The sequence below is a fragment of the Tachyglossus aculeatus genome, unplaced genomic scaffold (genome assembly GCF_015852505.1).
Source record: "Tachyglossus aculeatus isolate mTacAcu1 unplaced genomic scaffold, mTacAcu1.pri scaffold_187_arrow_ctg1, whole genome shotgun sequence".
NCBI classification, from domain to species: domain Eukaryota; kingdom Metazoa; phylum Chordata; class Mammalia; order Monotremata; family Tachyglossidae; genus Tachyglossus; species Tachyglossus aculeatus.
In genome coordinates, this window is record NW_024044905.1 from 255,135 (window position 1) to 278,858 (window position 23,724).

The 23,724-nt window shown below is 50.8% G+C and overlaps 1 protein-coding gene across 2 annotated transcripts in view; it reads left to right on the plus strand.

Moving 5' to 3' along the window:
• Positions 1 to 19,942, plus strand: part of FAM120B (family with sequence similarity 120B) — a 73,472-nt gene extending 53,530 nt beyond the window's left edge. Inside the window, exons 7-11 of one of the 2 annotated variants that reach the window (XM_038742804.1) lie at positions 3,537 to 3,743; positions 5,715 to 5,823; positions 6,682 to 6,822; positions 14,459 to 14,519; positions 18,906 to 19,942. In XM_038742804.1, coding sequence (XP_038598732.1) covers positions 3,537 to 3,743; positions 5,715 to 5,823; positions 6,682 to 6,822; positions 14,459 to 14,519; positions 18,906 to 19,005 — 618 coding nt within the window. In that variant the 3' untranslated portion in view covers positions 19,006 to 19,942. Of the gene's footprint in view, positions 1 to 3,536; positions 3,744 to 5,714; positions 5,824 to 6,681; positions 6,823 to 14,458; positions 14,520 to 18,419 lie in introns of both variants that reach the window. The other variant, XM_038742805.1, reaches the window with a different exon arrangement.
• The last annotated feature ends 3,782 nt before the right edge of the window (positions 19,943 to 23,724 follow it).

Below are 23,724 nucleotides of genomic sequence, written 5' to 3' on the forward strand. Positions count from 1 at the left end.
CTTTGGGCAAGTCAGTTCACTTCTCTGGGCCTCAGTTACCTCATCTGTAAAATGGGGATCGAGACTGTGAGCTCCGCATGGAACAAGGACTGTGTCCAACTTAATTTGCTTGTATCCACCCCAGATAATAATAATAATAATAATAATAATAATAATAATAATAATAATGGCATTTGTTAAGCGCTTACTATGTGCAAAGCACTGTTCTAAGCGCTGGGGGGGATACAGTGTGATCAAGTTGTCCCACGTGGGGCTCACAGTCTTAATCCCCATTTTTACAGATGAGGTAACTGAGGCTCAGAGAAGTTAAGTGATTTGCCCAAGGTCACACAGCAGACTTGTGGTGGAGCCGGGATTCGAACCCATGACCTCTGACTCCAAAGCCCGGGCTCTTTCCGCTGAGCCACGGTACAGTGCCTCGCAAATAGTAAGCACTTAACGAATACCATCGTTATTATTATCATCATCTCTGTCGGCAACACCAGGACACCTGGAGGGACTGTTACGTGACCCCCGAGCCAAAGCCTTATTAAAAGCACACCTCCTCCAAGATGCCTTACCCGACTAAGCCTTCATTTCATTCATTCATTCATTCAGTCGTATCTATTGAGCACTTACAGTGTGCAGAGCACTGTACTAAGCACTTGGGGGGTACAAGTTGGCAACGTATAGAGATGGTCCCTACCCAACAATGGGCTCACAGTCTTCTCCCACTCCCTTCTGCCTCACCCTGGCACTTGGATCTGCACTCTTTATTCACCCCACCTGCAGTCCCCCAGCACTAATCTCCATATCCTTAATTGATTTACATTAATCAATGATTTTGTTGTATTATATAATTAATTAAATTGATTATTGAATTATATTAATGCCCTCCCCCTCTAGTCTGCCAGCTCCTTGTGGGCAGGGAACAAATCTACCAACTCTGTTATGTTGTAGTCTTCCAAGTGCTACAGTGCTCTGCACACAGTGAGTGTTCAATAAATATGATTGATTGACTGGGTAGTCCTCATGGACACCTACCCTCATAATTAGGGATGGACCATCCAACACCCCTGACACTTCCATCTCTATTTCTGACGCCCCCCGCCCCGACAGTGTCCCAGCACAGACCACCCATCACCCCTTTGTCTTCACTCTCTAGTCACACCCTTTCTTCTAGTCGAGGGAAAAGCCCTGCCATTTCACATAGGTTGAAGAGCCCCAAAAGTCTCGTGGCAATAAGTTCACTGATTTCAGTTGTGCTTTTAGCCCAACTTCATTGACCTGCTCAGGAGGCCATGCCAGATGATCAGAATTATTACATGGTGAGACCAGACCCTTTCCTTGGGCACAGTGCTTTATGTGTGAGCACCCCCCACCAAACCCACAGACTCTCTTCCAGTTTCCCTCTACATCAAATGGACTTCAAGATTTTCCACCAACTTTCTTCATCCACTTCTCCCTCGCTCACACTCCTTGCTCCTCCCAAGCACACCTTCTTTCAATCAATCAATCAATCATATTTATTGAGTGCTTACTGTGTGCAGAGCACTGTACTAAGTGCTTGTGAAGTACAAGTTGGCAACACACAGAGATGGTCCCTACCCAACAGTGGGCTCACAGTCTAGAAGGGGGAGACAGAGAACAAAACATATTAACAAAATAAAATAAATAGAATAGATTTGTACAAGTAAAACAAATAAATAAATAGAGTAATAAATACCTACAAACATATATACAGGTGCTGTGGGGAAGGGAACCACCTCCAAACCCTGGCTTAAACTCAAACTGGCTTAAACCCAGCTGGAAACTCTGTCCCCTATTGAATTCTCCAGACCACCGCTCTGCCCATCTTCAAAGACTTGCTAAAAACCTCCTTCAGGAACCCCTCTCCAGTTAATACCCAGGACCCCAAGACATGTCGACCCTGAACATGTCCAAGACTGAACTCCTTGTCTTCCCTCCCAAACCCTGCCCTCTCCCTGACTTTCCCATCACTGTTGACGGCACTACCATCCTTCCTGTCTTACAAGCCCGCAACCTTGGTGTCATCCTCGACTCCGCTCTCTCGTTCACCCCTCACATCCAAGCCGTCACCAAAACCTGCCGGTCTCACCTCCGCAATATTGCCAAGATCCGCCCTTTCCTCTCCATCCAAACTGCTACCCTGCTCGTTCAAGCTCTCATCCTATCCCGTCTGGACCACTGTATCAGCCTCCTCTCCGATCTCCCATTCTGCTGTCTCTCCCCACTTCAATCCATACTTCACGCCGCTGCCTGGATTGTCTTTGTCCAGAAACAGTCTGGGCATGTTACTCCCCTCCTCAAAAATCTCCAGTGGCTACCAATCAATCTACGCATCAGGCAGAAACTCCTCACCCTGGGCTTCAAGGCTGTCCATCCCCTCGCCCCCTCCTACCTCACCTCCCTTCTGTCCTTCTCCAGCCCAGCCCGCACCCTCCGCTCCTCTGCCACTAATCTCCTCACCGTTAGGCCTCATTCTCGCCTGTCCCGCCGTCGACCCCCGGCCCACGTCATCCCCCGGGCCTGGAATGCCCTCCCTCCGCACATCCGCCAAGCTAGCTCTCTTCCTCCCTTCAAGGCCCTACTGAGAGCTCACCTCCTCCAGGAGGCCTTCCCAGACTGAGCCCCCTCCTTTCTCCCCTCCTCCTCCTCTCCTTCCCCCCCGCCTTTCCTCCTTCCCTTCCCCACAGCACCTGTATATATGTATATATGTTTGTACATATTTATTACTCTAACTTGTACATATTTTATTTATTTTATTTTGTTAATATGTTTTGTTTTGTTCTCTATCTCCCCCTTCTAGACTGTGAGTCCACTGTTGGGTAGGGACCATCTCTATATGTTTCCAACTTGTACTTCCCAAGCGCTTAGTACAGTGCTCTGCACACAGTAAGCGCTCAATAAATACAATTGAATGAATGAATGAACCGCCCTTGGCATATATGTGTTTATACCCATCTTCAGCAATTCCGTAATTCAATCGATGGTATATATTGAGCGCTTACTTATGTGCAGATTACTGTACTAAACTTTTGGGAGTTGCTGGACATTTTCCCTATCAACAGTAAGCTTACAGTCTAGAGAGGGAGACAGACATTAATATTGTATATTCAGTTATTTCTCCTGCTACTTCATCCTCAGACCTTGGTGCTTCTAGACTGTGAGCCCATTGTTAGGTAGGGATTGTCTCTATTTATTGCCGAATTGTACTTTCCAAGCGCTTAGCACAGTGCTCTGCACACAGTAAGTGCTCAATAAATAAGATTGAATGAAAGGATGAATGCTTCCACCTGCTATTTCCTCGTTCTTCCCCTTGCCCTATTTGTAAATAATTTTGGCCTCTCTGCCTTCCCCATTGGTTGGTGAGTCCTTTGAGGACAGGGAACGAGTGCTTCACTTCGGGGGTCCTCACCCAAGTGCTTTTTTAGTACAGCGTTCTACATTCAGTAAGTGCTTATAAAAACCACTGATTGATTGATTCCAGTTGCAGGTGATTGTTGGATTTTGTTTTGTGTGTTCAATTTCCACAGCCTGCCTACGTGGACTCAAGAGCGGTTCACCTTGGTTCTCTCTTCATTCGTGGTCTCACCACGTTGGTTTTGGCCAACAGTACTTGTGGGTGTCCCTTCTGCATGGACGATCTGATGCCCTGGCAAGTGTTCGATGGGAAACTTTTCCAACAGAAGTACCAGCAGTCACACAGCGGACGGTCCCCAGACGAACTTTTAGAAGGCAATGTGAGTCAACCCATTATTGGCTATGTATTATTGTCGCTGTGGCTAGAATCAAAAATGTCGTGTATTTACAAGGCCTTCTACACGGGCTCCCTGCAGAAGTCCCCGGGGGAACCCCACTGAGGCTCCACAGGAGGTCCCCCAGACCCTTCTCGAGCACGGCCACAGTGGTTCTTAAGAGGTGCAAAGAGTGACCAATTCACTCCAATTCCAATTCAAGAAACCAAATTAGGAAACCAAATGTCTTACCTGGAAAATGATGTCCACTGGAGGTGTCCACCAGAGGAAATGATGTCCCCTAGATGCCCCAGACTTTTACAAGCACACCGCAAAGGGGCCGTTGGTGAAGCCCTCCTGTTTCGTCCCTCTGTTTTGAGTCCCGGCCGCTGTAATGCAGCATGATGGCATTCCGTAAAAGCCCTGGTCTAAATGCACACCATGTGTGCTTCGTGTTGGCATGCCTGGAAGAAATGTTGCCGCTGCAATATTTAAAGCAATTTCCAGGCACTGACAGTTCTGTTGTGGGGGGCCCCAGTCCAGCCTATTTTGAATTTTTCAAGACCTTTGCATTCCTTAGTCCTGTTTGAATGACGGTTTTACGCCGCAGAGATTGCCAGCGAAACTTCTAGAGTCATCCAACAGTTGGCTTTGGAGGGGTGGTGACTGCCGGCAGTCCGCCCGGGGAGGTGGGGACACTGCAGCAGCATTCTGCAGTGGTTGGTTAGGGTGCTCTTCCAACTTCTTCAGGTCAGCCGGTGCACATTTCCTGGAAGGCGTCCAAAGCAAGGCCTCAAGCTAAGCTCTCTTGGCCTCAGATTCTCACTCTTCAAACAATAAGCATGACAATTCCGATCTAGCCAGAGATCATAACAACAAACCCAGATAAAGAACCTTGTGTTTCAATTTTGGAGAGAAAGCATAAGCGCTTCCCCCACTGCTCCTTTCCCACCAGAACTCTGGGTGGTGGTGGGGCGGGGCGGGATGGAGTTGAGGATGCTAGGTGAGTTCTCTGATCTTCAAATAAGTTCTGGTTCCCCATCAGCAACAAGGGAAATGCACTGAGGTGAGAGGGTTCCTTGGATGGTGGGAGACGGAGTGGGAGTGTTGGTAGCAGAAAGCTTTTTGAGAGGGGCTTGGTTGGTAGAATTTCCGTAGCTGAGTCTCCTCTCTTAGGCTTGCCTTTCCTTTTTTTTTTTTTCTAGGTATTTGTTAAGTGCTTTCTATGTGTCAAACACTGTTCTAAGCACTGGGGTAGATAAGAGTGAATTAGGTTGGACACAATCCCCATTCCACATGGGGCTCACAGTCTAAGTAGGAGGGTGAACAGGAGAACTGAGGCACAGAGAAGTTAAGTGACTTGTCCAAGGTCAAACAACAAAACATTTGGCAGAGGCGGATTAGAACCCAGGTCCTCTGACTCCCAAGGCCCTGCTCTTTCCCCTAGGCCATGCTGCTTTTCAACCTTTTGGAGGAGGCAGGGGCCAGTTGGCTTGGTCCCGGTGACCAGTAGTGACTTAGCAATTAGGGCGGAAGCTTGGGATTGGGGAGCTGGAGACCAATTTCTAAATCTGTCACTGACTTGCTAGGTGACTTTGATGTAGTCCTTTAATGAACCTGCCATTCAGCAGAATTTGAATGCTGAAACAAACAGAAAAGTCCTTAGGGGCAGCCTACTTAAGGAGCTGAAACAATTCCTAGGTTGCAGAGAATATTTTTTAGAAATTGTCAGCTTCTTGTCTGAAATGGGAAAGCTTTTTTCCAGAGGGTGGGCAAGGTGACCGTTGGCTAAGAGTTCATCTCTGCCCAAATGATTTTGTTGAAATCAGCATGCCAAGTGATCAGTACCCGGGCGGCATAGGACATGCAACAGAACCAGCCGGATGTTTGGGAACCTGGTTTACCAATGCAAGGAGTCACTGGAGAAAAGAAGCGGGCTGTCCCCGACTTAGTGACTGAAATCTGTGTCTGTTTCAGAAACGCTGGCAGACAGAGTTCCAAAACCTGACGTCCCTCATTTGCAGGACCTGCAACCTGAAGAACAGAACTGTTCTGAGCAGACAGAGAGGGGTTGTATTCAACAAAGGTGGGCACTACTGGATGCTCGATCAGACAAGAAAACACGGGTCAGTGGGAATCTTGAATTAGTAGGCATGATCTTTGTCTTCAAGGAGTTTCCAGTCTTGCAGGGAGACAAGCACCTGATTGTCCTTTTTCTTCTCCTGGCCCGAAACTGCTCCAATCGCACCAGCCATTGGTGTCCACCTTGTCTCAAGGGAAAAGCAGAGAAACATCGTGACCTAGTGGATAGAGAATGGGCCAGGAAATCAGAAGAACCTAATAATTTTGATATTTATTAAGCCAGGCACTGTTCTGATCCCTGGGTTCTAATCCCAGCTCCACCACTGTCTGTTGTGTAATCTTGCCCAAGTTATGTAATCAATCAATCGTATTTATTGAGCGCTTACTGTGTGCAGAGCACTGAACTTCTCTATGCCTCAGTTACCTCATTTGTAAAATGGGGATTAAGATTGTGAGCCCCATGTGGGACAGGGATTGTGTCCAAACTGATTAGCTCGTATCTACTCCAGTGCTTAGTACAGTGCCTGGTACGAAGTAAGTGCTTAACAAATACCATTTAAAAAAAAAAAGAAGCAACTGCCTGCCTCCTGCCAGTTCCTGTTTCTTTCAACCCTGATCCCCCCTTGCTATTCTGGAACCTTGGGCATCTGGGCAAGGAGGCGTGGTCACCGTGGGTTGGGGGCCTCTCTTGAGATTGGGTCAGTCTGGGCTTTCCGGGCTCCGGGTACCTGGCCATAAAGCCTGGCTGTGTTTTCCAAACCAACTTGGCCCCACCTCACCAAGCGGGGTTCGAGTGAAGTTTACTTTGCGGGGTGAGTCCTACCTCTGGGGCTTATTAATCGGCTGATTCTGGTCCTCCCAGGAGGTCAAGAGAGGATGTGGGAATCCCAAGCTCAGCTGTCCCGGCAGCATCACTCCGCTCCTCCACGTCACCGTCCAGACCGAAGTCTCCCGTGGCGAGGCCCTCTACCTTCTCCTGCTGGATCTCCGGCCCTTCATTCAGGTAAAAGAGCCAACACATCGGGTGACTTCGGAGAACATTCACCACACGTGTGTTTCTCCATTTATCGGTTTCTGACATCTACTCTTGGCCTGGAGGATAGAGCGCAGGCCTGGGAGACAGAAGGACGTGGGTTCTAATCCCGGCTCTGCCGCTTGTCTGCTGTGTGACCTTGGGCAAGTCACTTAACTTCTCTTTGCCTCAGTTACCTCCTCTGTAAAATGAAGATTGAGACTGTGAAACCCATGTGGGACAGGGACTGTGTCCAACTTGATTAGCTTGTATCTACCCCAGCACTTAAAACAGTGCTTGACACAAAGTAAGCGCTTAACAGATATCATCATCATCGGTTGGGGAGTGCTTACTGTGGACCAACCCTGTGCTGGGTGCTGGCGAAAGCACAATGACACTGGGCCAGACCCAGTTTCCGCCCCAGCCCCCTGGGAGCACGTGGTCTGAAAGGGGGGAAAAGAAGGCAGGCACGGCATGGCTGGGAAGGAAGGGGCAGGATTAGTCTAGGAGAAATAACGATTCGTCAGGGACACCGTCAATGTCACCTTCAGGGAGTGGCCACTACACCCCTCGGGGCCACGCTTGGGCCCCCGTTCCAACCTTCCTAACACTACCATGCTGGCCAGGGACTTGGGCCCACCTGCCCTTCCCGCTCCTTTGGGGTTGTTGGGGTGGAAAAGGGTTCTTCTCCCCAGCGATGGCAGGCAGGAGGATAGGGGGCAGCTAGTCTGGATCAACAGAAACACCCAACTGCCCCGCCAGAATAGAACAAGAATGAGGTGTATTTAGCCACAAAAAAATAATCAAGCATGGCATACCTTTATCCATGTGAATTGAACAAGCATAGTATACCTCACCCAAATGATAGAGCAAGCACAGATTATGTAGCCTTTGCTCACTTGTCTTGATCCTCCCTCTTTTCATAATGCGTTTTCCTGGTTTTCTCTGAAATTATCAAATATACTAACCTTTAGCCCATTTTAATATATCCAACAATGAAGTAATAGTCCTACACACATATGCCCTTTTAACTCAATATTAATGAAAGGCAGCACACGAATAACATGGACTCTGATTTTTCCGTGACTTGGCTCACACGATGTATGAGGGTTACAGTGTAATCTGGGAAATAAAAACAAATCCTTTACATCTCGCATCTGGGATGCAGATGCTGTCGGTTTGGATGCACATGCTAAGCTAGTTTTAGTGTGCAGTAATTTGCCTGTGAAATACGTGGAGGACTTCCCATCCTGTTGAAACCCAAACGGGAAACAGTTGTCGACAACCTAACGCTGCAACCTCTCGGGCAACTCCGCATAAGTCACTGTAGCTTCTCAGGCAATAGTATCTCCCCAGCAAGCAGATCCTGGTCACCGCTTGGGATCTACATTGTGACTCTGGAGTGTGTGTCTTCTTTGACCCGGGCAACCTTAAAACTAAACCCCGGCTTCCAAAACAGTGGCGACCCGACCGGCACTGAGTGCCGTTTAGCGGGGCGCTCGGTGCCTGGTGAAAACTCCCGGGTGATCCGCATGCCGGGGGTGGGGAGGAGGCAGGGATTCCGTGGACCGGGTAGGGGGTCAGTCATTCCCCTCAGCAAATCTCCCAGAAAGGCCACGGGCAGAAAAGCAGAACCTGCAGAGGGTCAGGTTGGGCCGCGTTCCGGCGGCCTGTCTTCTGATCCGCTGCAGGCTACCGACGTATCTCCCCCGGCTGCTGACTGCAGCACCATCTGGACGCTTGTCCGATTGTAACAGAAATGAGACAGGGGCAGAGACCTGCTTCCCTTTACTGAAAATCCCTCTCGTGCTACTTGGACTTGTGGCTCGGGAGGCGTTCGGCGCAGGAGGCTGAACAAGAGGCCGCCCCTACCTCCACCCCCAGCCCCCAGAAATGGATGGATAGGAGCTGCTCATGCCCGGGCTCGACGCGGAAAAGAAATCTGGCCCTGTGGTGGGAGACCTCTGCTGCTCCTGCAGGCAGCCGGCTGGAGGGGATGGGTGGGAGGCAGGAAGGAGAGGGGATGGGATGGGAAGGCATTATTGATGAAGTCTGGCAGCAGAGCTCTGACTGTTCCAGAGCATGACAGCAGATCAGCCTGCTCCCACCACATGGATCTGCCAAGTAAGCGCTCAATAAATACGATTGATGATAACGGTTTCTGAGAGAGGGGTGCCGCCTCTGGAGGCGGCCACCCCGCTTTGGCCTCCCTGGGTTTCCGGACACAGTGAGGATCCTTGTGGAAACCCAGAAGGCCAAGCCCTGCAGTTCTGGGGGATGACTGGGGCTCAGGCTGCTGCTGCCCTGGCCTCTGCCCAGAGGAGCCCTGCCAGTTTTCAGGGTGTGGTCTGGGCAGGCTGGACTTCATCCAAGCACCCCCGCGGGGGGCAGACATGGCTTCACTCCTAGGTCAGATCCACGAGTTGGCCAGGGCTGCCCTCAGCAGCAAAGGGATCTGTGCAACACCTGTTCCTCCTAAATGACCCAGGGACGGAACTGAAAGACTCCATCTTTCACCATCACCGTTGCTGCTTCCTCCCTCCCGCCCTTATTCTTGACCAGAACCCCCTGCGGGCCAGGAACCGTATTTGAACGACCATTTTTGTACTTTTCCCCCCAGCACTTAATGCAGTGTCTGGCACAATATAGCATTCTGAACACAATAGGTGCCCAGTAAGTACTGTTAACTGAATGAATGAGGCATCATCATTAACCTCCTCCTGAAGGGGTTTTTGTGTTATTCATATTGTCCTGTCCCAAGTGCTCAGCCCGGTGCTTGGCACATGGTAAGCCCACAGTAAATACCACCGATGATGATGACAGAAGAGCCATGGCTTAGGAACCCAAGTTGGGCCCGGCCAGAACCAGAATCCACTAGTACCTTCCCAACAAGGCCATGGTCTCACCAGGGAGCAGGCTCCTGTCAACTATTGTGAGCAGGCATCACAGCTGCCAACTCTATTCTACTGTGCTTTCCCAAGCACTTAGTCATGTGTCCTGCACACAGTAAGCATTCAGAAAATATCGTTCATTGATTGAGAAGCAACCCGGCCTGGTGGATAGAGCACAGCCCTGGGAGTCTGAAGGATCTGGGTTCTAATCCTAGCTCTGCCACTAGTCTGCTGTGTGACCTCGGGCAAGTCACTTTTCAATTCTCTGGACCTCAGTTCCCTCGTCTGTAAAATGGGGATTGAGACTGTGAACCTCGTATGGGAAAGGGACTGTGTCCAAACTAAATAGCTTGTATCTACCCCTAGCGCTTAGAACAGTGCTTGACGCGTAGTAAGCACTTAACCAATACCATTATTATTCCATCAGTGAATGTCTCCTACAGGCCAGAACCAACTAGAAGTGGCAGGCAGCCAGTAGTCACAGAATAGTAGTCATAGTATTACTAGGTGCTTATTGTGTGCAGAGCACTGTACTAAGCACTGGGAGAGAATACATAGGTAGGATTTAGTAGCATTTCCATCTCACGCACATACACACTCACACACTCCCCATGTCCCCAAACACACTGTCCTCATCTCACACATACTCACGAACCTTCCCTTGCATTGACGTGTTCGCTGTCTGCGGTGCCGAATGCCATTTTCGCATCCGCTTCTTGGTCTTAAGCTTTCAGAGTGCCGGCTCCCCAAGAGCCCTACCTGTCCAGATTGCAGGGCCTCGGGCTGGCCTGTCTGCTTCAGCTGACACCCAGGTTTCAGCTGAGATGTAACATTGTTAGAGGCTTTGTTTCGGTGCTTAAAACAGTGGCTGGCATAGAGTAAGCGCCTAACAAATACGGTAAAAAAAACAAACAAAAAGGAAATGTCCTGAAAGCAAGTCCTCTGTCATCCTTGCTTTTGGTGCCCTGATTTGAGCTCATCTTGTTGTATTTGGGTATCCTGCTGTTGTTCAACCTTCTTACTTGTCCTACCCAACACCACTGTATTGTGGTGAGCAGAGCACCAATGCTAAGAGACCGATCCAGAACTAGGAGATTTGCGGTTCTGTCCTGTTCTTAGATTGTGAACTCTCTGAGAGACAGGACTGGGAGAGAATACATAGGTAGGATTTAGACCCAGGCCTGAGCTCTACCTATTAGGCCATGCTGCTGCAAAAGGACAGGATACTGACTGCTGGATGCTCCTGAGAGTGTGGTGGAGTGTTTGGCCTAAGTGGTTAGGAGACAAAGACTTTTAGGGCCTCTTCGGGAGATGCTTTAGATGAGGGTGCTTGCTAATTAAGACCAGTAGGCAAGTTTTCAGACCAGAAAACTTCCATCTGCAGTTTGAACTCCAGGGGGAACATGGCCTTCTTTCCAATAGCCCTGGCTCTAGTGACCTCCCTTTCTGGATTTGGCTTCCAAAGTGCACTGGGTGGTCAGATTGCGGGCAGGTGACTGTGCTGCTCAGAGAGGTTACAAAGGGTTCGGAATAGAACAGGAAACTTAGCATCAGTTTCTAGTCCAATTTCCCTTCAGCCAGAGCTGAGTCAGAGCAGGGCCGGGGCACTTAGGGCAAGGCCTCTTCCCTAAAATGATGTTCTGGGCCCTGTAAAAATCAGCTGCAAGTAGAAGCTGCAAGCTTCCCGGTCCTGGTCTCAGGAAGAGTTAATCTCGATGATATTGCTGGATAGACCAGTGAGGGATGAATTTTGGTCAGAGGGGCCAGCCGGCCTACAGTCCACAGAAGCCCAGCGGGGGCTACTGCTCTGGCTGCTGCTGCTGCTGTAACATCTTGTCCTCTGGTCGTTGTCAGTCTTGTTAAAATGGGGCCCGGTGAAGAGCTCTCCCAGGGAAAACAATGGTAGCAGCCGAGGTGTGAACCCGGCCCCCATTCACCTCCTGGAGGTGTTAAACATAAAAGCTTCCTTGAGACCATTTAAATGCTAGCATTACTAAACCAGGCTGCCTTAGAACAAAAACAGCAGCCACAGTGAGAAATGTTTCAGCTTTTCCCTGCTGTTAGATACCTTTGCGTTGCCCAGCTGGTGACAAACAATCTGTTAAATTCCACAGATAGCAGCAACCAAATTCCCCCAACAGCTTTTGCAGGTTTTGGTTGCTAAGCTTGAGGGGAACTAGTTTTGGATGCCTGAGCCCATCTACTCTTAGTGTGTATGTGAGTGTGGACAGCAACAATTCCTAGTTTGGATGTGAATGAGTGTGTTCAGCAACTCCTAGATGCTATGCTACCTTGAGTGAATCATTTAACTTTTCTATGCCTCAGTTTCCTCGTCTGCAAAATGGGAATTAAATACCTGTTGCCCCTCCCTCATGTGTGGCAAAGACTGTGTCTGATCTATCTACTCCAGCACTCGACACAGTCCTTAGCACATAGTATGCACTTAACAAACACCACGGGTGCTATTATTATTCCCCAAGCAGTGCTTGGCACATGTGAGCCTTTAACAAATATGTTGCCAACTTGTACTTCCCAAGCGTTTAGTACAGTGCTCTGCACACAGTAAGCGCTCAATAAATACGATTGATTGATTAACAAATACCAAAATTATTGATCCTCACAGAGCTTGGGGCCATGGAGAGTATGAGAACTGCTATAAACCCAGTGAAGCTGTTTGCTTCAACTCTCTCCCTAGCCAACCCCTTTTGCCAGAGGGGCAGCAATAAGGAACAAAATAGACTCTGGAGTTTCCTTCTATTTTTGTCCTTCAACTCAGTCTCTTGAAGAGGGTCCAATGTGGGGGCGGGGGTGAAAAGCCCCGAGAGGGGGTAAAAGAGAAGAAGAACCCCTGAAGTTGGAGAAGCGTTGTACTAAGCACTTAGTACAGTGCTCCACGCACAGTAAGCGCTCGATAAATACGATTGAATGAATGGAGAAGGGCTGTCCGGGGAGAACCTGTGGAGGGAGGGGCGCCCACTCGACTCCCAGAAAAGGTGAGATGAAAAAGTCAGAATCAGGCCAGGGGTTCATGGAGCATGAAACATCCCGCCCGCAATTTCCCCTAATGCCTAAAGGACTGGCAGGATGGCTCCCTCTCCTGGAATTCCATCCCCACTTTTCCTAGTGGCAGTAACGGTGCTTATTGAGCACCTTCGGAGCCCAGTGCACTGTACTAAGTGCGAGGGAAGTCCAGCAGAAGCACAATCCTTGCCCACAAGGAGCTTACCCTCTAACGGGAAGTCAGACTTCAAAATAGCAAGTCGACATATGGGTGCAGGTGCTGAGGGTGGCTGTGAAAAAGTAAATACATAAATAAAGACAGAGGTTCAAGAGGCAGCCGCAGAGCTGATTAGACTCAGGGCTCTTGGGGAAAACTGAGGTGGCTTCCCTTCCTTGGTGGCCAAACCCCAAGCTGGTGGCCACAGTCCCCTGCCCAGAGGCTCTAGGTCAGGAGGCTGGGATGAACAGGAGTGGCCTCATCCCCATTTCCTGACAGGAAGAGCTCTGCTCTTTCAACCGGCAACAGCCCTCCCCTCTATTAGTCATTTCCCCACTTCGGGACCGTAAAGGAGCAGGGCGGCAACTGGCTCGCTCCCGAGGCTGGCCGGCCGCTGGCGGGGCAGATCCGGGCCATCCGGGCCATTGCTGAGTGTGGAGCTCCAGCTGGCTCTACACCAGCCCCAGATGCGGTCAGCAAACCCCCTGCCCCTTCCAGCAGGCTCAGAGCCAGCTGGACCCTGCCGAGGACAGAAGCGTGGCCATGTCTGCACCAATCATTCAATCAATCAGTCGTATTTATTGAGTGTTTACTGTTTGCAAAGCACTGTACTGAGTGGTTGGGGGAGAACAATATAACACAGTTGGTAGGCACAGTCCCTGCCCAGGAGGAGCTTGTAGTCTAGAGCATCACATATGCATCTTAGCACCTCCCACGCATGCGCTTTCATGCGCACACGTGGACAAAAGCACTCACATCCACCACCGTGAGTTTGCGGGTCCAGCCCTCAACAGGATGGTAAAAAGGGGTAAATACCCCTCCGACCCTGGCAGAGAACCGTGACTGGGGAGGCTGAGTGGGATTTGGGTAATCAATAATCTGACTAATCCACAGAGACTTTAAATGGGTTCTAATGCTGAACCAGAGGGTATAAATCCAGTCGGGCCTCATGCTGGGCCAGCAGGTATTAACCTAGTCCAGCAGCTAACTTCAGAACAAGCTAGAGAAGCAGTGTGGCCTAGTGGATAGAGCACCGGCCTGTAAGTCAGAAGGACCTGAATTCTTACCCCGGCTCTGCCGCTTGTCTGCTGTGTGACCTCAGGCAAGTCACTTCATTTCTCTATGCCTCAGTTCCCCTATCTGTAAAAACGGGGGATTAAGATTGTAGGCCCCATGTGGGACGTGGACTTTTCCAACCTGATTAACTTGTATCTACCTCAGCAGTTGGTACAGTCCCTGGCACATAATAAGCGCTTAACAAATACCATTAACAACAACACCACTGCCACACCCCAGCCCCGGGCACAAACAAAACAACTACTGGTTAGGGTCCCTAGACTGGAGGCCAAGATAAGTAGACAGCAGATAAACTGGGTTGTCATGTAGCAGGAGAAAAGATGGGTGGCTACCTGTCTGTGTGCTTCAGGTACGAAGCATTTCACCGGGCTGTTTTGTTCCCGGTGAACCCGGAGAGATGGGATTGGCAGGGCTCTGTTTGATTGTCGTATGTTTTCGGCAGGTAGAGGATTCTGGTCTGAAGAGCGAGGACAAAGGAGAAAGAGGTTTCCATTTGCTCCGCGGTAAGTGATGAGCACACCTACCCAGCTTGTAACAGAGAATTGGGCTGAGCTTCTACTTGCCTAGAGGTGGCTCGGATGGACTGGGCTGCTGCTTGCCCTCCCTCCCCCCGCAGTGCTGTGCCTCACTATCCAGGACAGGCTTCCTGGACTGGGAGCCTGGATGCCCCCTCCCCACAATACCACCTCCACCATGGACGGGGGCTGTAACAGTTCCACATGGAGGTGGTAGAAGTCTTGGGATCCCAAGTCAGAATTTCCAACTCGGTCAGGGTGATGCGGACCATTGGCTTGTCATTTCTGCCTCCATCCCCTGCTCGCTCACCCACCCCACATTTCCAATAGTTGGGGCAAAGCTCTTGTTTTCCCCCATAGCTAGCTCCCCAGCCTGAAAAGCCACAAAATGTCAGTCTTTCTGGCCTACTAGTTCTTCAAAGCCTGCTGCTTCCAAGACCATCCCCCTATCCTTCCCTCCCCAATACCCCATTAGCCCCACCCTCTTATCACCCCCCAACACTCACGTCGAAAACTTGCCACCTAGGTCTGAAGTCTCCAACTTCCCTTTTGCTTTTGGTGAAACGGTGTAGGGGTGAAGGAGGCTGTCGGGGGAGAAGAGCAAGAGAGACCGTATTTAATTGTTTTGAGATCTTCACATGCAAGCCTCTCTATAAGCATTGTGTGTCCTTCGTTTGTCCGCCCGCCCCCCATCCAAGAGTGGGTGCCAAAACGATTCCTGTCAGTTTCCATTCAGTTGAAGCCCCAGCAAGAAGCCAAATGGGCCTGGAACTGGCTAATTCAGCTAAAGCTGAGTTCTGAACTGTCCCGCCATCCCCCCACCCCACCCCAATGCATGCGCACATGCAAAAACACACACACACACACACACACACACACACACACCACACACACACACACACACACACCCCAACCCACTGTTGCCTGCCTGCTTCTGACACCTGATTTCTTTGGGGTTGGCCCCAGTTTGGCCACCAGCTCATCGCTGGAATGGGAAGAAGGGGAAGCCCTAAATCCTGTCCCCTGGAAAGTGAAAACGTAACCCTCAGTTGGCCTCACCGCAGCCCTGTGCTGGTTTCCCAAGGGGAAGGGGAAGTATTGTTTATCTTAGTAACCTAGAAAGCTTGAGGCTCATTTCGCCCAGACATCTCTAAAGGGAAGAAAATGGAGAAAATCAATCAATCAATCAATCGTATTTATTGAGCGCTTACTATGTGCAGAGCACTGTACTAAGCGCTTGGGAAGTACAGATTGGCAACACATAGAGACAGTCCCTACCCAACAGTGGGCTCACAGTCTAAAAGGAAACCAAAAGGTGTTATAGGTCTCCAACTCTGGATGGGCTTCTGATTCTGCCCTTCCAAATGGATTACTAAACCTGTTCTCTGGAAGGCAGCAGATGTTCCTAGTAATAAGAAGATAGGGTAAATACTTGGGGTTCATTCTTCCCCTTGGAAGTATTCATGTTCCTTGTACATCTCCCTTGTGCTTCAGACTGAAAATAAGTACTCAACTTGGTGGGCCATCTCTGTCTCGTGCTCCTTCTTCTCTCTCTCTCTCTCTCACTCCCCGCTTCTCTCTCCCTCGCTCCCCACTTCTCTCTCCCTCTCTCTCAGCCTCTCTTAGGATTAGTATCTTTGGAACTAGGGCAGGGGAAATGTTGCCATTTTAATTTTTACTACATGAGAGCTAAGGGAGGGGTGGAGCTGATTTAGCTGGTTGAGTGAGATTGATGCATCTGTTAGTTAATTACACGTGCCCATTAGGCCCTCTGGAGTCTGGTAAATGGCCTACTTTGCCACGTTTTCAGTGAAGGTGGTGTTGGGCTTGCTACTGCCCACAAATGTAGCCAGAATGATGCCAGTGCACTGATTGCCAAGTTCCCTCCATGTGGGCTCCACCACCCCTTATTATTATTATTACAATGGTATTTGTTAAGCACTTACTATGTGTCCAGCACTGTCCTAAAAAGTGGGGTAGAAACAAGCTAATCAGGTTGGAGCCAGTCCATGTCCCATATGGGGCTCACAGTCTTAATCCCCATTTTTGCAGATGATTTAACTGGGGCCCAGAGATAACTGGGGCCCAGAGAATTTAAGTAATAATAATAATAATAATAATGATGGCATTTGTTAAACACTTACTATGTACCAAGCACTAGGCCGTGCTGCTTCCCTTGCCCACCCGTCCCCAGCCACAGCCTTAATGGAAGCCCTCACCCAAACCCCCCCGGGTCCCTAGGGTCTGGGGGACACTCTCAGAATGGGCCACCTCTTCTCTCTCAGGATCTCGTGCTGAAAGCCTATTTGGGGAAATGGACTGGGTGCTGCAGGGGGATCCTTGCTGCCCCAGGCAGGGCCCAAGGCACCTGCAAAGGATTAGTTGTTCTCTGGTACCCATCCTTTGGGGAAGAGAATGGGCAAACCCAGAGAAGGAGGTGGTGATGGCTGTGGCAGGGAAAGAATAGGCGGGCAAGTAGGTAGAAGATGGCGACAGGGAAAGGAACAGGCAGGAACCTGCCATTTTCTCTCTGGAGAGGCCCAGATATTTGTTTTCCAATGGTTAATTCCCCTAATATTTTAATGACTTCACCCTCACAAAAGAGACTCCTGCTCTCTCTCACTCTCTCTCTTTTTGGCAATTTGCATAATTGGCTACTTTCATGGTTATTTTCGACCTGCTAATTCCCAGGACAAGGCTCATGTTGTGGAGTGTGGGGATGGACCATTTTTCATTCCATTTTTGATCATTTTCTTTCAGTGCCCTGCCCACCATCCCTTTCAAGCTGTTCTCTGGGCTCCCTAGCCCATGTAGAGACGCACCCTCGTGTGCTTTCCACACCCTTCCTCCCGACCCTCCCCTGACCCCTCCCAGAAATTCCTGCAAGTCAGGGAGACCGTCCCAGGTAATCGGAGAGCAGAGGTGAGCCCTAAGGCCTCAGTGTACTACAGAAAAAAAAGGCATGCAGGCTCACGTAGCTGGATCCCGGGTTCCGTCTTGTAAACAGCCAAGCTCTGCAGCTCCCCTGTTCCTCTGGAAGAAAACATCCTTTCTTGGGCTTTTCCTCACCATTCTCCATGGCAGGAATCCCATCCTTCAGCTTCTGGAAGCGACCATTTTCCTCATAACTGGCCTATTTTGTAGCAGATATATCACTGAGAAAGAGAATTCATCCTGTCAAGAGGCTTAAAGAGTGACAAAGCAATGATGAAATACCTCAGATTTTTACAAATACCTGAAACTAAAAATAGGGTGATTTTGTCCAGGAAGGTCGGTCTCTGCCTATCCTGCCATTAAGAATGAATTTAGCACCATGGGTGACAGTATGAAACGAGTTCTTTACTTTGGGTATGAGAGAGGCCTTTTGTCTGAGGAAGATGAGGATGAGGACGAGGAGACCCCTGGATGTAGTGGGGATGAGGGTCCACCCCACACTGCCCTCATTCAAGTGACGAGGAAGATCAGCAAGAGACTCATTTCAAAAGAAGAACGCGAACCTGTGGGCCTGACCTGATTTGATGGCTCAGACACCTTCATTCACCCAGCTTGTCTAAGTACGTTCCATCCAGTCAGTCAGTTGTATTTACTGAGCGCTTCCTGAGTGCAGACCACTGTACTAAAAGCCTGGGGGAGTACAGTATAATAACATAGTAGACACATTCCCTACCCACATGGAGCGTACAGCTCTCAAAAGTTCACAGGGAAAGATCCTTTTGCAGTGGAGAGGGAGAGAACATAGGGGAAATGTTGAGTTTTGTTTCCACGATCATTCAAGAATCTTACGTAAAGTCTGAGTCCTGGGAATGGCCTCAGGGGCCATCTTTGATGTGGTCACCCCCCTGGCCCCACACCCCTTGACCCCCACCCCCATGGTGGCTTGTGTTCTAGGCACCCCCGATGACACAGCAGAGGAGGCTCCCTGCTCCGAAAAACTCCGCAGGAGCAGAGTGACTCCTGGGAATCAAGCCCCGAAAAACAACAGACTCGCCTCTTTTCTGCCATCGAGATTGAGAAATCAAGATGAGTCATTTGATTTAAGGAAGAAGGAGTTCATTAAAATCCCTTACCCTGCTTTTGCTCCTCCCACCCCTGCCCTACATTCCCTCCCTTCTCCCCCTTCCATTTGTTCCTCCGTCCTCCCTGTGTTTCCCTCCCCTTCCCTCTCTCCTCCCTCAGCACCAGCAGCCGGAAGGGCCCAGAATGCGGTCAGTCATTCAATCAGTGGTACCGATTGATAATGAATTGTGCATGCACGCATGTGTTAGTGTGGGTGTGGGTTTCCCTGCTGGTGGTAGGATGCACCTTTCCCCATTGGCCCATGCTCAGGAAAGGGGCACGACTGGCAGACTCAGTGTGTCGTGGACTCTTTCCCAGCGACATTCCTGCTCACCACCGCAGTCTCACCAGTGGAGGAGTCATCCTCGACCCCAGGGACAGAAACAGCAGCGGGACTGGTGGCGGTGATGATAATTGAGCACTTGCTGGTCGTGGCACCCCTCAGTCGGCAGCCCCTGGGCCGCACGCAGGCAGGGCGGAAATTGGCGTACCTGCAGAGCTTAGGATCTCCCCCGCACAGCCCTCACTCGCTCACCTTCCGAGGACACAGGGAAGGTCCTCTCTGCCCCGCGGGGCATCGTGCCCTCTCCACCCCCCACCGACTGGCATCAGTCGTGAATACTCACCCTCCATCCGTTCGTGGGATCCTGAAACAGTCCAGCTGATGAGGGTTGTTCTCGGCTCCCGGGAGCTTTGCCGGGACCCGGAGTCCTCCTGATCCTCTGAGACAATTCGGCATTCAGTGAGGAGGGCCAGGCAACGGCATTGCCTCACTGAGGGCCTACTGCGTGTAGAGCACTCTACCGCCGGATGCCTGCTGCATGCACAGCACTGCATTAAGTGCGTGCTTGTGAACAGACCATTTATTGGACGCCTTCTAGGCTGAATTTTGGCTGTCCGTAGAGCACCGTGCGGGGTGCCTTTAGTGTGCAGAGCACTGTCCTGGGCCCTATAGCGTGCACAGAGCACAGCTGGATACTTGCTGGGTGCAGAGCACTGCACTGGGCACCCACTGTATGTGCGATCCTGAGTGTCTTGCTGTGTGCACGGACCTGTTCTGGGCGCTTACCTGGAGGCAGGTGATGGTGATGATGATGGCGCTGGATGCTGGTGGTGTTTTCTGGTGCCTTATACTCCGGGTTAAGTGGCTTCGTTTTTGAACTCTCTGAGGCATTTCCCAGCATTGAGAAGAAGAGCAAGTTAGCAGCCCCCAGTTTCCCAGCAATTCCAAGAACATGGCCACCCTCCCAAAGGCCCCAACAAAAAGGGATTGTTGCGGGACGGGCGTCAGGTCTGGCCATGTGGCGTGGGAACAATACCGCTCTGCACACCAGCTGACCGCACCCTGCCCGCTGCTTGGTTTTGATTTATTAAAGTTACTTCTTGCTAGAAAGGGCTCCATTTTGTCATTCAATTTTTACATTTGGGTTAAGGCTCTTTTAAGACCCCTTTGTCATCGGGACCCTGGTTCAGGAGGAGACGATCTGAGAAACAGCTTTGCCATTGTGCGAGACATTGATCTTGTTATGCAACCGAGCTAGTCAGTGGGGACGGAGGAGGAGACTAAACCCCTTTTGTCTTCATTGTGTGGACGTCGGCGAGAGATCCCCGTGGCCTACAAGCCCCTCGGTCCCCCGCGGCCCCGGGGGACCCCTCGCTGCTTCCCCAGGTGCTCCGCCCCACCTTCCCGAAAACTGGCGACGACGTTCATCCCGGGCCCCTCTGGCCCTGTCCCTCTCGGGGGCAGCCACCGGGAGCCACCCGCTCCCCCTGGCACCAGCGAGCCGGGGGTCACCCCATCCCAGGCTCGTGCCCCCAGCTGCCTAGGGTGCCAGCTGAGCCCTCAGCGCCAATCGGACCTCCAAGCTGGAGCCGCCTGGCCCTGGGTTCCTTTCCCATTGCAGTCTGCACGGTCTGTTTCCAACATCAGTCCTTCAGTATCATCATCGAGCCCTTACTGTGTGCACTGCCATACTTCACGCTTGGGAAATCAGTAGACACGATCCTAGCCCTCAGGGAGCTTATGGTCCAAGTGAGAGGGATGGAAGGATGATAAAGTCAATTACAGGTAGTGGGGAGCAGTCGAGTAGAAAGGGATGGGAACATTTAAGTGGTCCAGAGGATGCAGCTGCCCAAGTGTTTAAGTGACAGGGAAGCACTCAGCCCCACAGCATTTAGGTCCAGATCTTTAACTTACTGATTTCTGTTAATGTCTGTCTCCCCTTCTAGACTAAGTTTCTTAATAAAAATAATAGTATTTGTTAAGCATAATGTGCAAAGCACTGTTCTAAAAGCTGGGATAGATACAAGATAATAAGGCTGGACACATATGGGGCTCCCAGTCTTAATCCCCATTTTACAGATGAGGAAACTCAGGCACAGAAGTTAAGTGACTAGCCCAAGGTCACACAGCAGACAAGTGGCAGAGCCAGGAATGAGCAGAGCACGTGTCTACCAACTCTGTTACATTGGACTCTCCCAAGCACTTAGTCCAGTGTGCTGCACACAGTAAGCGCTCAATAAATACCACTGATTGATTGAAGTGCTAAAATGTGTTGGCGGGGTGGGGGGACAAGACTAATCAGGGAAGGTTTCCTGGAAAAGGAGATGCAATTTCAGAAAGGATTTGAGGATGGGGGAGACTCAATAGACTGCTAGATGTCAAGGAGGAGGGCAGAGCAAGAGTTCCTGGAAAAGGAGATGCAATTTCAGAAAGGATTTGAGGATGGGGGAGACTCAATAGACTGCTAGATGTCAAGGAGGAGGGCAGAGCAAGAGTTCCATGGTGAGCGAGACGAGAACGAGACCCCGTGAGTAGGTTGGCTTGAAAGGAGCAAGGAGCGTAGGCCGGGGTGGAGCGGGAGTGAAGAGAGGGTAGGTTCTGGGGAGAGAGCTGATGAAGCATCTTTAAGCTGACACCCAGGAGTTTCTGCTTGATACAGACAGGAATGGAAAACCATCGGAGGTTTTTGAGGAGTGGTAGGACTTGTGCAGACATTTTCGGTAAATACTCCAGGCAGCCAAATGATGTATGGGAGGTTTTCTCTTCCCAGTTTCTTTCTAGGAATGGGATATTGCCGTTCACCTTTCTTGAAATGGGGTCTCTCTGTGGAGGCTTTTCTATCCTAAACTCTTCTCCTTAGTCCCATAGCCCTTTTCCCATCAGGTGCAAGTACCCATATGTAAGACAATGCAGTCCCAAAGAAAACACACTCCGCAGAACTCAGAAAAATCCTGCCCAAGACTCCTCTTGCCTGCCCATCCCTGTCCTTCTCCCTCCCCCACTCGCCCTGCCCCGCCCCTGGCATGCTCTTCCTCGACCCCGAGAACCCAGACTTCTCACCAGTAGTCCAGCTCACACTGAATGGTGCTGCACTAGAAGGCGTCTGCCCAGCCGAGGATGGGGGAAATCCACTTGGAAACTGGATCTCTGGATCTCAGGGTGGCCAGGAATCCGAGAGGTGGGGGCAGGGACCGGGGTCCAGCGAGATGCCCTGGCACCGCTCGAGGTCTTTGGTTCTCCCTGCACCACCCTTCCCCGACCCCTTAGCCCTCTGGTCCCACTCAGTGGCTGCGCTTGGGGGTCAAGGGAGTTGGAAGGGAGATAAAGCCACCCCACTCCCCGGACCCTCGACTCCCTGCCCAGCTGGAGGTTCTCCGCTGGAAACCCTGGGTCCCCTGTGCCCACTGACCCTGGCATCATGACCCGGAGAAGAAGGGGCCAGGCTCTTTGCTGGTCCGAAGGGCTGACCTTGCCAGGCCCGGTGGGAGTTTCAGACCCGCCCAAGGCCTGACCATGAGCTCTCAGTGGACCGGACACCCCTTCATGGCAAGGGCTAAACTGATCAACCAATCAATCGCATTTATTGAGCGCTTACTGTGTGCAGAGCACTGTACTAAGCGCTTGGGAAGTACAAGTTGGCGACATATAGAGATGGTCCCTACCCAACAGTGGGCTCACAGTCTAGAAGGGGGAGACAGAACAAAACATATTAACAAAATAAAATCAATAGAATAGATATGTACAAGTAAAATAAATGAATAAATAGAGTAACAAATACGTACAAACATATACATATATACAGGTGCTGTGGGGAAGGGAAGGAGGCAAGGCTAAAGAGACCACCAAATACCTCGCTCTTGGCTGTCCCGCCATCGACCCCCGGCCCACGCCCTCCCCCAGGCCTGGAATGCCCTCCCTCTGCCCATCTGCCAAGCTAGCTCTCTTCCTCCCTTCAAGGCCCTGCTGAGAGCTCACCTCCTCCAGGAGGCCTTCCCAGACTGAGCCCCTTCCTTCCTCTCCCCCTCTCCATCCCCCCCATCTTACCTCCTTCCCTTCCCCACAGCACCTGTATATATGTATAGATGTTTGTATATATTTATTACTCTAGTTATTTATTTTATTTGTACATATCTATTCTATTTATTTTATTTTGTTAGTATGTTTGGATTTGTTCTCTGTCTCCCCCTTTTAGACTGTGAGCCCACTGTCGGGTAGGGACTGATTCTATATGTTGCCAATTTGTACTTCCCAAGCGCTTAGTACAGTGCTCTGCACATAGGAAGCGCTCAGTAAATACGATTGATGATGATGATGATCCAAGTGAGTTCCCAGTACCCTCTGGCCAGGTTCCCTTGGGAATCCGGGTCGCGGTGGGGCGGCTACTGTTTGGACGGGAGGATGGTGCTGGGGCCTCTGGACAACAGCGCCAGGCTGCAACATGAGCAAGCGCAGCTGGCTCCCCCTGCCCCCACCACTGGCCACCCTTGCCCGGCCCCAACGCCCACCCCCTACCCCCCACCCCACCCCCCCCCCCGGACCCCGCCCCAGCCCCTCTTAGAGAAGCAAAGCGCCGGGGCACAGCTCCCCGCTCCGAGCTGCCCAACAATGGAGCGGCGGCTGCCATCTGACCCTCGGTGCAATTTGGAGCTAATTAATAAAGTGACCATTAGGGCCGGAGTGGATAATAACAGGAATAAAAACAAATTACTGCCATGCTAATGCCTGATGGGGGTCCCGAGGAGACGGGCCTCATTGTGGTGTAAATTTCCTCCTGTTTTTACAAATACCCTTAAAGTGCACCCACTCAACCCCTGTGCTGTCCGGGGCCCTTGCTGGCCCCGTAAGAATTAACCC